The sequence below is a fragment of the Melanotaenia boesemani genome, chromosome 11 (genome assembly GCF_017639745.1).
Source record: "Melanotaenia boesemani isolate fMelBoe1 chromosome 11, fMelBoe1.pri, whole genome shotgun sequence".
Taxonomy (NCBI): Eukaryota; Metazoa; Chordata; class Actinopteri; order Atheriniformes; family Melanotaeniidae; genus Melanotaenia; species Melanotaenia boesemani.
In genome coordinates, this window is record NC_055692.1 from 8,561,448 (window position 1) to 8,574,140 (window position 12,693).

Below are 12,693 nucleotides of genomic sequence, written 5' to 3' on the forward strand. Positions count from 1 at the left end.
TAATTGATCTAGAAGCAGTGAGACTGAAGTATTTTGATTTGCAACCTTATTCAAGGTTATTTTCTTTCATAACAGGACTTGCAAAAAGGAATTTACAGTTGGATTACAAATGTAGGACAAGTTTGTTTCAAATCTCTTTTAAGCATTTGACATATAACACTGGAGACATTTTGGAGACCAGATGATGGTGTAATTATAACCTCCTGAACAAACGTGGCAAGCACCAGAAAAATAAACTGTAAACATACACCTTAACACATGTGGCTTGTGGTTACATACACTACCTTGAATGATATGCAAAAGATTGTGACACTTCCCACTTCAAACAGGACTACTTTCTTACTTTGTGAGCAATGTTATCTGAAAAATTCTCCCACCTGGACAACAGGAGCAGCGGAATAGCGCTATGAAAATAAATAAGATAGGAAGATATGGGGAAAATAAAACATAAAGTCTTATATTCAGAGTTTGATGCAGATTGCCAAGAAACTTTCCCAGAACCATCTGCTTCCCTGTTTAGTGTTAACAGTGACCTCATCCTTACATTTGCTATTTTGACAAAAGGATTGCTATCAGAAAAAAAAAGACAAAACAACAACATTGCTTTGGCCTTCAGGATGTGCAGTAAATTGTCTGACCCCCACCACCACCACCCCGGGGTTAAGGTAATGATCCTCCAACATGGTTTATGATAAAATACCTGCAAAAATGCTTCAAACATGGCAAAAAGAGATACTTACTGCTTTGAATGGTGCAACTATTGGCTTGCTGTTGGCATTACTTTATGTTATAAAACTGCAAAACTAAAGACGTCCATATTTAGATCAATCTTTGCCTAAAGGGGAACTATATGTGTGGGAGCACGCTGCAGACAAAAACATGGTTAAACAAGGAGAAGAAAAGCAAATATAATTTTCATTTGTTTTCTGCAAACAAAAAAAAAGACCTCAAGATTAGAAGCAGTAGGCTTGTTTATATTCATGTTGAATGCCTGAATACTTGTGGTCACACTATATCTGCAACTGGTACTTTTTGGTAATAATATAGATCCAGAACTTCTCCTCGGGGATGCTGCGTAAGCTCGGAAAAATTATAGAAAAGGTGTATTTTATGCAACAGATGCTCCTCCAACGCGTTGTTCCCTTTTCAATTATTATAAACGCTGAAGCAGACAAAACTCTTTTAGCTATTCTCAGCAAAGCTGGTATTTTATAACTGGAATTCCCCTTGTTGGTGGCATTAATTTATGAGAAACATGCACAGGCAGGCATGAGGGAAAAACAAAAGAAGAAAAGAAACCTTCTTAAAAATGCAAACTTGGGACTCCTTAGCATTCAGTTAAAGCTGGTGTATCCAAACAAATAATGCAGAAACTTAATGTTTTGTTAAAGAGTTCTTAGTTTAGACAATCAGAAGTCATGTTTCATATGGGGAATGGCAAGAAGAAGCTGTCCTAATGAAACCTTTATCATCTAACCTTGTTTTTTTGTTGCTTATGAAAAGTGTGGTGTTATCTTGTCATAACAGAAAGTGCTGCAGGGAGAAGAACATCAGTGTTTTGCTGCTACTGGGGGGGGGCGTGATGTCATAGCGGCACAAGTCCTTCCTTGATTTATAACAAAGATAAACGAGACAGACATAAATGATAAGAATGGCGGACATCCAGTAGTTTGTGTTCTTCCTTCTTGTCATATAACTTTAAACAACGAAAACTCCACCGTATATTTAAGCTTTGTTTTCAGTGCCGAGTCACACAGGAAACTATGATTCTTTTGACCATTCAGTGGACTGCACTATGTCAAGCTCCACCCTTTAGGGTTGGATTGGTAAGATTCGGACCCCAACAGGAAGGATCCCAAAAGAAATACAGTCCCATACTAAGCCCGACTCCTTGGTGGAAATGGGACTTAAATATGTGTTAGTTGTAAAGAATAAATGAAGACCGCACATAGTACAAATGAAAAAACCTTCAGGCTCACCAAAAAAAAAAAAAGGAAAGAAAAAAAAGACACTTAAGATTTATATGAACATCCATTTGGAATGATGCAGCTCTAAACCTCTATTATATCATAGTACAATTTGTGAACATTATCTCTGCTATGGCCAGCTCTGATAAAATGAAACAGGATGAAATTCAGGAGGTTTCTGTAGATAGTTCAGGAGGAATGGTCATTTTAGCATATCTTGGCACCATCTGTTCTCAAAGTTCCCCAGATGGGGGAATTCAGTTTTGGTTAATGCAAGGCTGCCCAACTCCAGTCCTCAGGAGCTACTATCCTGCAACTTTTGGATGCTTGCTTTCATTTATTTAATTAAATAACTATTAATGTATTTATTTACAGCACCACTTTTTGGATTAACATATCAAATAGTTAATCTAATGCCACTGTGTTGTGTGGTTTTGAGTAATCTTATGTATACATTTTAAATCCTGTCTCCATTAATATCATTGAATATTACTAAAACAATTTGTTGTCATGCCATCCTTTGAGCCCATTATGATGATGTTGTAAGTAAGTTTCCCAAGGGTTTGATAAGCAGTTCATTTCTGTTTCTCACACACCTGATTTGAATGGCTGAATTCCTTCATCTGCATGTCATTCAGCTCTGCAGAGGCCTGGCAATGAGTCATTAATTCGATTCAAGTGTGTTGGAGAAGAGATGCATCTAAAAGTTGCAGGATAGAAGCTCTTAAGGACTGGATTTGGGAACCACTAGGTTAATGCATGCTTAAAGATGGAAAGTTAAAGCTGTAAACCTGTGCAAAAACCTGTTAGCATACTAGTGTCACAAGTCAAAGTCTAGATTAGAAACTCACTGAAATGTTGTGATTAGTTAAGTATTTAAAATGAGCTGTAAACCTTACAAGACCCTCAAACATTTCACAAGTAAAGGCATTATCCATAGGCACTGGTTCAAGAGTAATAAAAAGAGTAAAATAATAAGGCAGCAGTTTTTATTGGATATACTTTGTCACATGACTCTGGTGGTGGTTTGAGGCTGGCATCATATTAAAAAAAAATTCTAGGGCCTGTGTGTCATCACTTCTGCTTGCAGGGTTACATGGTTGCTTTATCTTTTTGTTTTCATTTTCAGTAACACTTTACAATAATGGTACAAACCATATACTTAACTAATGCATTCCTCATTATGAACTAATGCATTAATTAATGCAGGATCTTTAATGAATTCTTGTTCTGATCTTAATGTGGATTCATGTGATTATTTCACACTTAATAGATCCTTAACTGATGAAAATTAATTCACTGTTAAGTCATACATTCATTGATATGTCGACACATTTGCCAGTTTGGACCAAAATATATCATTTAATTCCATGCCACTGACTTTTTTTTTATTTGTTTATTATGTAAGACTCGCTCAATGCTGTTAATGGGCCCTGTTCTAAGATGCAGGTTCACTAAATTATCTGGAAAACTGAAAATCTGGTGTAAGGTTTGAAGGGCTGGACTATAGGAGGAAAGACCCAAATGCAGGAAAACAGGAAGCAAAACCAACACACAAAAAATTCAAACTAAGAACAAACTAATGAAATACATCATGGAAATCTAACAAGAACTGAACCTATAGGAACTGAAACACATGAAAAGAAGATGATTTTGTCCAATAATAGTTTTGTTTTCATCATCTTACAGTGCATTCATCTATCTAAAATAGCCAAAGGTTTTTATAGTTTTGACCAAAGCTTCAACTCTTGGAGGTTTACAGATGATGTAAAGATGATGTAGCTGTCTTTTCATAGGTGCTCCTGATGATTGTCTTTTTTGTTGTTGTTTGTTTTTTTCTGCATCCTCAAAAGTGTAGCAGCTGGTTGTCTGTGATCAAAAGAATCATCGTTTCCTGTGTGTGTGTGTGTTTTGATTAAACAGCTGATGCTGTTGTATTATCTTTTTTTCCATTTTTTTCACTCTCCTTTTCTCTTCTGTTCACTGTTTCCTTTCTTGTACTGAATAGTACGTAAGTATTAAGAAGAGCTTTATTTACACAAAGCAGCTCTTGGCAAAGCAAATTTGTTTGGCAAAATGCGGCAGCCAGGCCATCATTCTGCTTGCTATGACAGTTAACAGGACAAAGTGTCTTTGGATTGGGTTGAAATCTGGACTAAATGTCTATAAAGCACTGCAGAAAATTCAATAATGGAAAAATTATTGCTGCACATTTTACAATAATCAAATTTAGAAATAGCACCCTTTTAATAAAAATCAACCTGAAACCTGCTGGTTTTTAATTTCCAATTTTTACTCATGATTTCTAAAATGTGATAGACTATGTTTATTAAAGAGGTCCTGTTAATTGGTATATGTTCAATAATTGCCTCTTTTTATTACAACTTAAAATGTGGAAACTTTATAAATGTAGAAGGGGATGGGTTTGGTTTGGATGCATCAGATTTCATATGAGTCCCTAAGAAAAGAAGTCAGGCAGAGCATTTAAATAGAGAGATAGTAAATCTACTAATACCCCAAATTTCCCTGAGGACTCTCCAAAGGGATTAATAAAGTATTTCTATTCTATTCTAAGATATTTACCTTTAACCCTTTGAGCTCTGTGCCTATTTTAAGGCTCCACTTAAAAATCGCGTACCCATAATGAGATGAGTATATCAACTCTAAGGTCTATTTAATACTTTCAGAGTCATAGTAAAGGAAAACTTAGGAGACTTGTGAAGATATGTCAAGATCAGCATATGTGTTACTAGTTGAAAATAAATGAAGAAGGAACATAAACACAATAGCACAAGTTTAAATAAATAAAAAGAAAACTTTCAGGTTGGTAATGAATATCCTTTTGGAACAATGCAGTAGCTGCTCTAAGTTTCTATCAAATCATAGTACAATGTGTGAACATCAAGTTAGCAAAGGTAAACTGATTAATTGAAGAAGAACAAAATCAGAGAGGTTATACAGACAGTTCAGATTAGGTCTCCAAAATGGCCCTTTTGGCACAATTTGGCACCATCTGCTCTTAAAGTCCAAAAAGAGGGACCTCAGGTCTTGAACGGTTCAAATAAAACAACTAAAGGTAATATCACAACTTGTAAAACCCACACAAAAAGTAAAAATAATACATTTGTGAATTTTTAAAGTAATATTTACATCTATGTATTTCAGCAATGAGTTCTGATCCTAAGGTACTCCTTTATGGTAAATATTAACATCTAAAATCTTCAAGTTTGGTTTTTAATAGATATGTTTTTGATCTTGGTGCTATAGTGCTTATTATGTTGCTCAGAATCAAAATGTTGTGGCAAGGAAGTTCATTTTTGTTAAAGTTTTCATAAACTTTCATAAATTCAGCAGCAAACATCTGGATCTGATTAAACTTTAAAGTTTTCTGGATGTTGATCTCTGTCAGTGTTGACACATAGATGTGTGCAAATCAGCTTAGGATTCAGGTTTACATGTGATGTTTATACTGTAGTCTGACTAAATCAAGATAATCAGAAGTTCCAGCGACGGAAAAGAAGCTTTAGTGCAGTACCAGACAGTAACTGAAGTGTCTGTGGTTTCTTGCTTGTAACCTATGGCATTAACATACTCCTACTCCTAATACTGGAACTGGTGTGTGTAACAAAACCAAATGGGTTGTGTTGGTTAATGTGGGGGGCACAACAGCTTCTCAAACAGTCCTTGGCTTCTTGTACAGATGCTTATGCTTTTTTGGGGGGGGTAAGTAGGTCATTACAGTCATAAAGCAACTAAACAAAGATGCACCAAATATAACTACAGCAACAACAACCACATTTGTGGACAACCATCATAGAATTTAACTAGAACACACGAGACATTCCTCCTCTGACTAACCTTACAGGTATCTGAACAGAATGTGACAGGGCAGAGCCGAATGTCTTTGTGATACCAGATTACTGACAGGTAAGCGGGCAGAAATAGTTGGCATTCACCGCTTGTTTTTAAAGAAATGTATGGCATTGATAAATAACTACTCATTAAATAGTGTACAGCGGTTTTGTTATGTTGACAGATGGGTGGGAGCAGCAGTACAAGGAATTTGTAAACAACGGATTAACTCTTTAAATTCTGACATTGTCGTACAGATTTCTACTTTCACCCCTCCCCCCACAAAAAACAAAACGAGCTTTGCAAACCATAAGCTGTGAGAAATTTTTGGGTAATTGAACTGATGCCAAACGATTCCTGACAATACCTCAAGGCAAAGTCAGTTTTATTGCGATAACCTCATAGCATGGATGCCTAAATGATGGCATTAACTCTCGATTCACACAACACTTAAAAAAAACAAAAAAAAAACACAAAATGTGACTTTAGCAATAATGCTACAAGGCTTACAATTTGCAAGTGCACAGGTAGATTACTCAAGCAAAACCAAAAGAAAATGGTTGCAACACATCCCCATGGATTTGGGGAAATAAAAACTGAAAGACTTTACTCAAGGCTGCATAAGAACAGGAATAATAAAAAGCATGGAGCTCTGATAAACTTCAATAAACTCATTCGGGAGCAATCACTTGCAACGCAATGTCATTGGCATCCATGGAAATAGTTGCATCTTAGAAAGCAGATTGTGTGTTTGATGCTGTGAAACTAGCAGCGTAGCAACAACTTCTATCAATAATAGAACTGATGAACAAAACAGCAACAGTTTTTACAAACAGGTGAATTTATTTTTCCAAAAGTTATTTACAATATGTACAGACACACCCCAAAACTAAGCCACGTGTAACACTATACACAAAAGGAAAAAAAACTAAACATCTTGGAACAATGATATGCAACGGATTAACCTTCACTTTTACAGTGTTTTGTAATCTCAGCAGAAAGGCACACTTCTTGGTCACAAACTCACATGCACTAAACACATACTAACAAATACTGCATTTGGAAGTAAACGTGCTTCATAATGGGATGCGCTCTGATAAATAACATTGGTCTGTCAGTGCTTCAAATGTTTTCCATAAATAAAATATATTAAAAAACTTACAATACAACAACAACTGCTGGTGTGGATTCACTGGCACAGATCTGAATCTTTTGTTTGTTTTTTAACTTCACACAAAACAAAAAAGGAACGTTTTGCAACTTGTCAGGAAATCTTAAGACATGCTGTCTGCCTCTGCTACCTGCCTTCGCACCATTTTACAGCCATGTGTTCTCTAGACAGACTGCCAGTCTTCATTTAATTAGCCAACGGAAACATTCCAGAGTCCAAGACCTGAAGCCTCCTCCCCGCCATGTGCCGATAAATCCTCCCACGAAAGTGCTCAAATGAAGAGAAGGCTGTGCTTCTCACTGATCCATGTTGGGTCCCCCATGGTGACGGTGCATTGGTCACTAGCAGCACCGAGTTGTTACATGGGCAGCCTGTTGATGAGAAACAGAATTACAAGCTGTACCACCAATATTTAATAAGTGACACTTTATGCAGAAGCTCTTAGAATAATTTACCTTTTTCTTGGTTTCAATTCCCAGCCATCACGACATTTTACAAAAGTTAACGAGTCCCCTGGTGAGATCTCAGTCTTTGAAGGGTCTTGTGCGCAGAAAGTAAACCTGCAAAAAGCAAGGAATTTTTAATATTTGCTCAGAGAAAAATGGGGAATGCCCCCCCCAGAAAAAGAAGAGGGGGGAAAAAAAAAAAAAAAAAAAAAAAAAAAAAAAAAAACTGCCGTAACTTTCTGCCTGTCCCTTACTTCTTTTGAGTTTCTCCAGCTTTCACACGAATCCGTCGGACTTCTAGGACAGGTTTAGCAGGCTTGGCGTTCCAGGCCCAGAAAGATTTCTTAATGTTCTTCCAAACAGAGTTCCAGGATTCAGCTTCTCCCTCCCAAGTCAAACGGATCTTCAGCAGGTCACCAATATCCTCTTCAGTGAACACCAAGAAGGTGTTCGTCAGGTTCAGACCAACAGCAACATCTTGGCTATGGAAATGAGGAGAAACAGATGAGCCAGGTGTCCATATGAGACATTTTCTAGCAGGATGGCTAAAGCATTAGCCATGCTATGCTTTTACATAAATGGAAAACTTGAACTGACAGTTCTTCACTTTGAGCTTGTTGTACATCACACATCCACAACTGACACCTTGTAAAAAGGTCAGAACAAGACGCAAGTTCAGATTCCAAATTTACATCATAGCTGTTTTAGTGCTTCTAGGCAGTGCAGCTGACAAGCCGTACGGAGAAGCAGTGCAAAGTTATTCCATGCATTGTCATGAGAGGATGTTCTGACTGGTTTAGCAGGATGGATTTAGAACTTACACGTCAACAAACATATTTGTTGTATCATTGTGAGCTCCGTACAGCTTCACATAAAAGGTAGGATCTGCGTTGTTGGATTGTTTTCTGTCAAACACGTGCATCTTCATCTGGTAGTGGAAACCTAAAAAAGGAAAAAAGCAAACAAACTGTTAACACTTAATCTACAGGTGGTAAACTTTATTTCAGGGATAACCAAATCCAGATCTGTTCAGCCAAAGTCCTGCAGGTTTTTAATGTATCCGTGCTGCAACATACCTGGCTCAAATAATGGGTTGTGTAAGAGGCTTGTGAATAACTTAAGCTGTTGGAGAACCATTTCGTTTGAAGCAGGTGTTGCATGTGGGACCCACTGAAAATCTTTAAGACACTGACTCAAGAGTTCTGGATATGGTGATCCCTGCTCTATTTTGTACACACTGCTAATGTAAACATTGCTGAAGGGCAAGACTCAAAGTTATGAGCTGCTTATCACTTCCACTACAAAGCACAGAAAGTAAAAAAAGATCATGCAAATTTATATTTTCTTGCTGCAACTTACCGCCAAAGGGGGTGTCGGCTCGCGTCTTCAGGTACATTTTACTGTTTCGCCTTTTGCGCATCTTTCTGGCGTTGTAGCCGATGTTGTTGCAGCGGTTTTTGCGGCAGCTAAGGCAGATCCCCTTCTTGAAGCGATGCGGGTCCGTGCACTGGAAGGCAAAGCTCATGTGGTCCTTATTCATCAGGGAGTCCACAAACAAGTGCACAGCTCGCTCATGTTCACACTTCATCATCTGCATAAAAGCTGGAGAAATATGGGACAGTCAGCGAAGTGATCGACAGTTGAATGGATTAAATCCCATTTTAAAAAACAGCTAATGACAAGGAGCTAAAAGACTTATTTACACGTACTTCCTGACATTGCTATCACGTCACTAAGTGCACAGCCAGGCTGCACTTCACCACCATTGGGGTAGATATCAACATCTCCAATTGGCTGTTTGATTCCAATGCTCACACCCAAAGCCTCCCGAGTGTATGTGTGCAAAACATCCACAAAGTCTGCATCATCTGGGGAGAGCCGCCTCTCCTCCACTACACCCTCAAACATGGGTCCTGCTGGGTCTAGACCTGCAAGAAAAAGATGTGAAAAAAGATCAGCCAAATGAGCAGCCACCCTGATGGATGGTTCTTTTGAAGACTTATGCTACAATTAACTTACCTGTGATTCTGCCAATGGTCCCTTTCACATAGGTTCCAGCAAAACCAGCTACATGAGCTCCTAAACTGTAGCCAATCAGGTGTACATTCTGTAGAGGCAGCTGCAGCTCATCCTGTTTGACAAAAGAGATGCATTTATATCAGCAGCTGTGAGGACACATTCTGGGTTTTAGCCAGTAAGAAGTTGTGCCTGCAGCTGAGTCAAACAGTGAAACCAAGCAGAGTCTAGAGTCCCCCTCCATGCAACAGTGCTTCACCATCTGTCTCAGCTTGTCTTGATGAAAACCCTTTTGTCTGTGGTTACAGCTACATGGCAGGATGCCTGAATCCTTCCTCACTGGTCCAATTTCATGACTAGCCTGCTTAAACGATGACTTTATCAAAGCAAAACCATCGTTTATAAAAACAAGCTGTGCCAACAAAGTGGCACAAAAAAGACGGGGCAATTTCTTTAGAGCTAAATCAGAGTTTGATAGGAAGTTAGAAAAACACTACACCTTTCTGCCTTTCCTGGAAAGAGTGCTTTTAGAAACCCAATGATGCACTGACCTTTGACTACCCAGTTTCAACAAAAGAGGAACTGATGGGTGAAAACAACCATCCTTACCTGAAGCCAGTTGAGCATGGCAGCAATATTGAGACCAACGCTGTCTGTGTAGTTGACTGCATCAGGATACAGCTGCTGAGCCATAGGCATCCAATCAACCACCACCACATTGGCCTCTTGCTCACGTTGCATCACAGCAGCCACCAACTTTTTCATCCAGGGTTCAAAAATGCCGCTCATCTGAGACACAAGATTAAATGCATTCAGTTTGAGCACATGTTGATAAGCACCGCCATTATAAAACTTGAGTTTCCTTCTATACTCTGAGGTGTGACAATCTTATCAAGATGCACAAGGAAACACTTCGATAGGGATATTAACAAGTTCATAAAGATTAGTACCGTCCAGCCATGGATGATGAAGATACTCTTGGCTGTAGCGTTGAAACCACACTTTTCCAGACATGCCGTTTTGCCAGCCTCCAGATAGCAGCCCTCCTGGTCTAGATCCAAACTTTTCCTCATGTTGTACTTGATCTCACCAGGGAGAACGAGTGGAAATTCATCAAAGTCTCCATCATCTTCATCTTCTGAGGTACAAAAACAAAAAAAAAATGTATTTTATTGGATTTTGCATAAACAATCCAGATTGGAGGACTGATGCAAAACATTGTTATAAATGCCTTAGAATGAATGTGCAGAGGCAAAATGTCACGCCACACAACGTTCCTCTCACTCCCTTTGACACAGCTGCAGCTCGTAATGATGTCAGACCTTAAAAGCACCGCTCTCAGGCGTGGGGCCAAAACTGCAATTACAGCCGTTGACTCCAAAAAGCCTTAAGATGCAGCGTTAAGGTGCCACCTCATTGGAATGGAACGAATTAAATCAAATGGGTTGTGAAAAACATTCCTCAAGCGCTGCTGTGTCAGGTGACAGTTTAAAGTGAAGTCAAATTATAACGCCTAACCCTAAGTGACAGCTTTTCCTCAGGGGCCTCACTCTACAATTAGTTCAACATGAACACCCTTTGGTAATTGGCCATACGGACCAAAAATGACTTCAGCTGTGCTGATCTGCTGAGCGGTGGCAAAACGCGGATTCAGCGGAACATCTTTCCAAACAGTTCACACAGACGTGGCGTACTGTGTCCAACACTTGGAGTTGGAGCTTCACTTCAAGGCTCCTGCCGCTCTCCCAGTAAGGACACGTCGTAGCTTGACTTTGTTAAAGACATGGTTCCCTGTTTTTCCGGCTTGCTCTGCACGCCAAACTTACTCGTCTTTGTAATATAAGTACTTGAAAATCCAAAACCTTTTTTTTCTTTTGGTCTTATGGCATCACATTAGCGCTTTTCCTTTTTATTTCCATAGGCTACTGTGTGCTCTATCGACTGCATTAGTCTAAAAACTTTCCTTTAAGACACTGAAAGAAGAAAAACCTAATGAATGAGCAACCATTTCTTACCTTTAAGAACCGCATTTTCCCCGACAGCGGATGAGAAAAACACAGCTAAACATTGGAGGGAAATCCACAAAAAAATAGTTTTATGATTCATGTTTCTGTTACAGACTAGAAGAGAGCGATTAAAAACTATCCAGGACTTTAAAATATATTTTTCCTTCCGTCTTGTTGTGTTTGTTAAGCCGTGAGTTTGAGTCCAGTGGTGACAAAGACCACTTTTAAAAATAAAAAAAACAAAAGCCGGTGCGTTTTCCTTTTGGTGCGCGCCTCTAAGAGATCACCAGAAATGTTCAACCTGCCTCTGGCGTGCCTTTTGAGTTTTAAATAGTTTCTCCTTTTCAGTCATCTGATCATCGGCTGATCTATCGTGGATCTTATTGGTCAAGCCCCCATTTGTTTACGTTGAAGGCGTGGCACAGTTGAATGAAGTAGTAGTATTCTCACGTTGCCGGGTGTGTAAACTACGCAAGCGCCGTGGTTGCTTAGTATTGTTTGGTCACGGAACGCCTGCCATTGTCGCCCAGCTTGATTTCAGACGATCTATTAAAAATGGACAGTTGCATGACATTAATAGATGCGTTCAAATAAGATGATTTTCCACAGACGTCTGGCTTAAAAATAAACAAACCAATAATTTCCTCTCACTTTACAAAGGAAACCACAGTCTCGTACCACGGAATATTAAAAATCTCCATATCGTGTTTGCGTGGGGGGATGGCGAAGCACTGAAAGCATCCTCCCCTCTTCCTGGCGCGCAGCCCGACCATCAGCTTAGCTCACCCACCAGTTTCAGTTGATGGGGAAAAGAATGGGCGCACTCACGCAAGGGGGTCTCCGCTACAATAACACTACTGTTCAGTGTACATCAGCGCCCACCAGAAGGAAGTGACACCTGCCACCCCAGCAGCCCCTGGTACCTGCCACATAAACATCTTTCTTTTCTATTACGCATCTCTACAAACAGAATCATTTACAGTGTGTTTACAACCGGGTCAGTAGGTTTAATGGCTGGAAGAGGTCAACAGGCCAGAGACAAAGGCATCTGATTGTTCACTTGTTGCTCGCGTTCTCTATGGAAGTAGAAGAACAGGAGGTAGATGATGGAAATAAAAATGCAACAGCTCTTGTGAGATGTGTCAAATAAAACGTAGGGCCCAGACAATGTACTGGACAAACTGATTTTAATGTTACACATTACAACAAGTAAATAATGTCCTGAACAAGAAGAT

General features: G+C 39.1%; 1 protein-coding gene across 1 annotated transcript; it reads right to left on the bottom strand.

Moving 5' to 3' along the window:
- Positions 1-6,639: 6,639 nt before the first annotated feature.
- lipg (lipase, endothelial) lies at positions 6,640-11,778 on the bottom strand. The gene is made up of 10 exons (XM_042000285.1): positions 11,468-11,778; positions 10,403-10,590; positions 10,062-10,241; positions 9,456-9,567; positions 9,146-9,364; positions 8,796-9,038; positions 8,258-8,378; positions 7,691-7,918; positions 7,446-7,550; positions 6,640-7,361 (listed from the first exon to the last, which is right to left on the bottom strand). The coding sequence occupies exons 1-10, from the start codon at positions 11,556-11,558 to the stop codon at positions 7,349-7,351; spliced, it is 1,500 nt and encodes a 499-aa protein (XP_041856219.1). The 5' UTR covers positions 11,559-11,778; the 3' UTR covers positions 6,640-7,348.
- Between the last annotated feature and the right edge of the window lie 915 nt (positions 11,779-12,693).

Excerpts from the sequence above, each read along its gene's own strand:
- lipg (XM_042000285.1), bottom strand. The coding sequence starts at position 11,558 with ATGAATCATAAAACTATTTTTTTGTGGATTTCCCTCCAATGTTTAGCT. Across the intron at positions 10,591-11,467 it reads GGAAAATGCGGTTCTTAAAG|AAGATGAAGATGATGGAGAC; the intron begins GTAAGAAATGGT and ends TTTGTACCTCAG. Across the intron at positions 9,568-10,061 it reads CCATGCTCAACTGGCTTCAG|GATGAGCTGCAGCTGCCTCT; the intron begins GTAAGGATGGTT and ends TTTGTCAAACAG.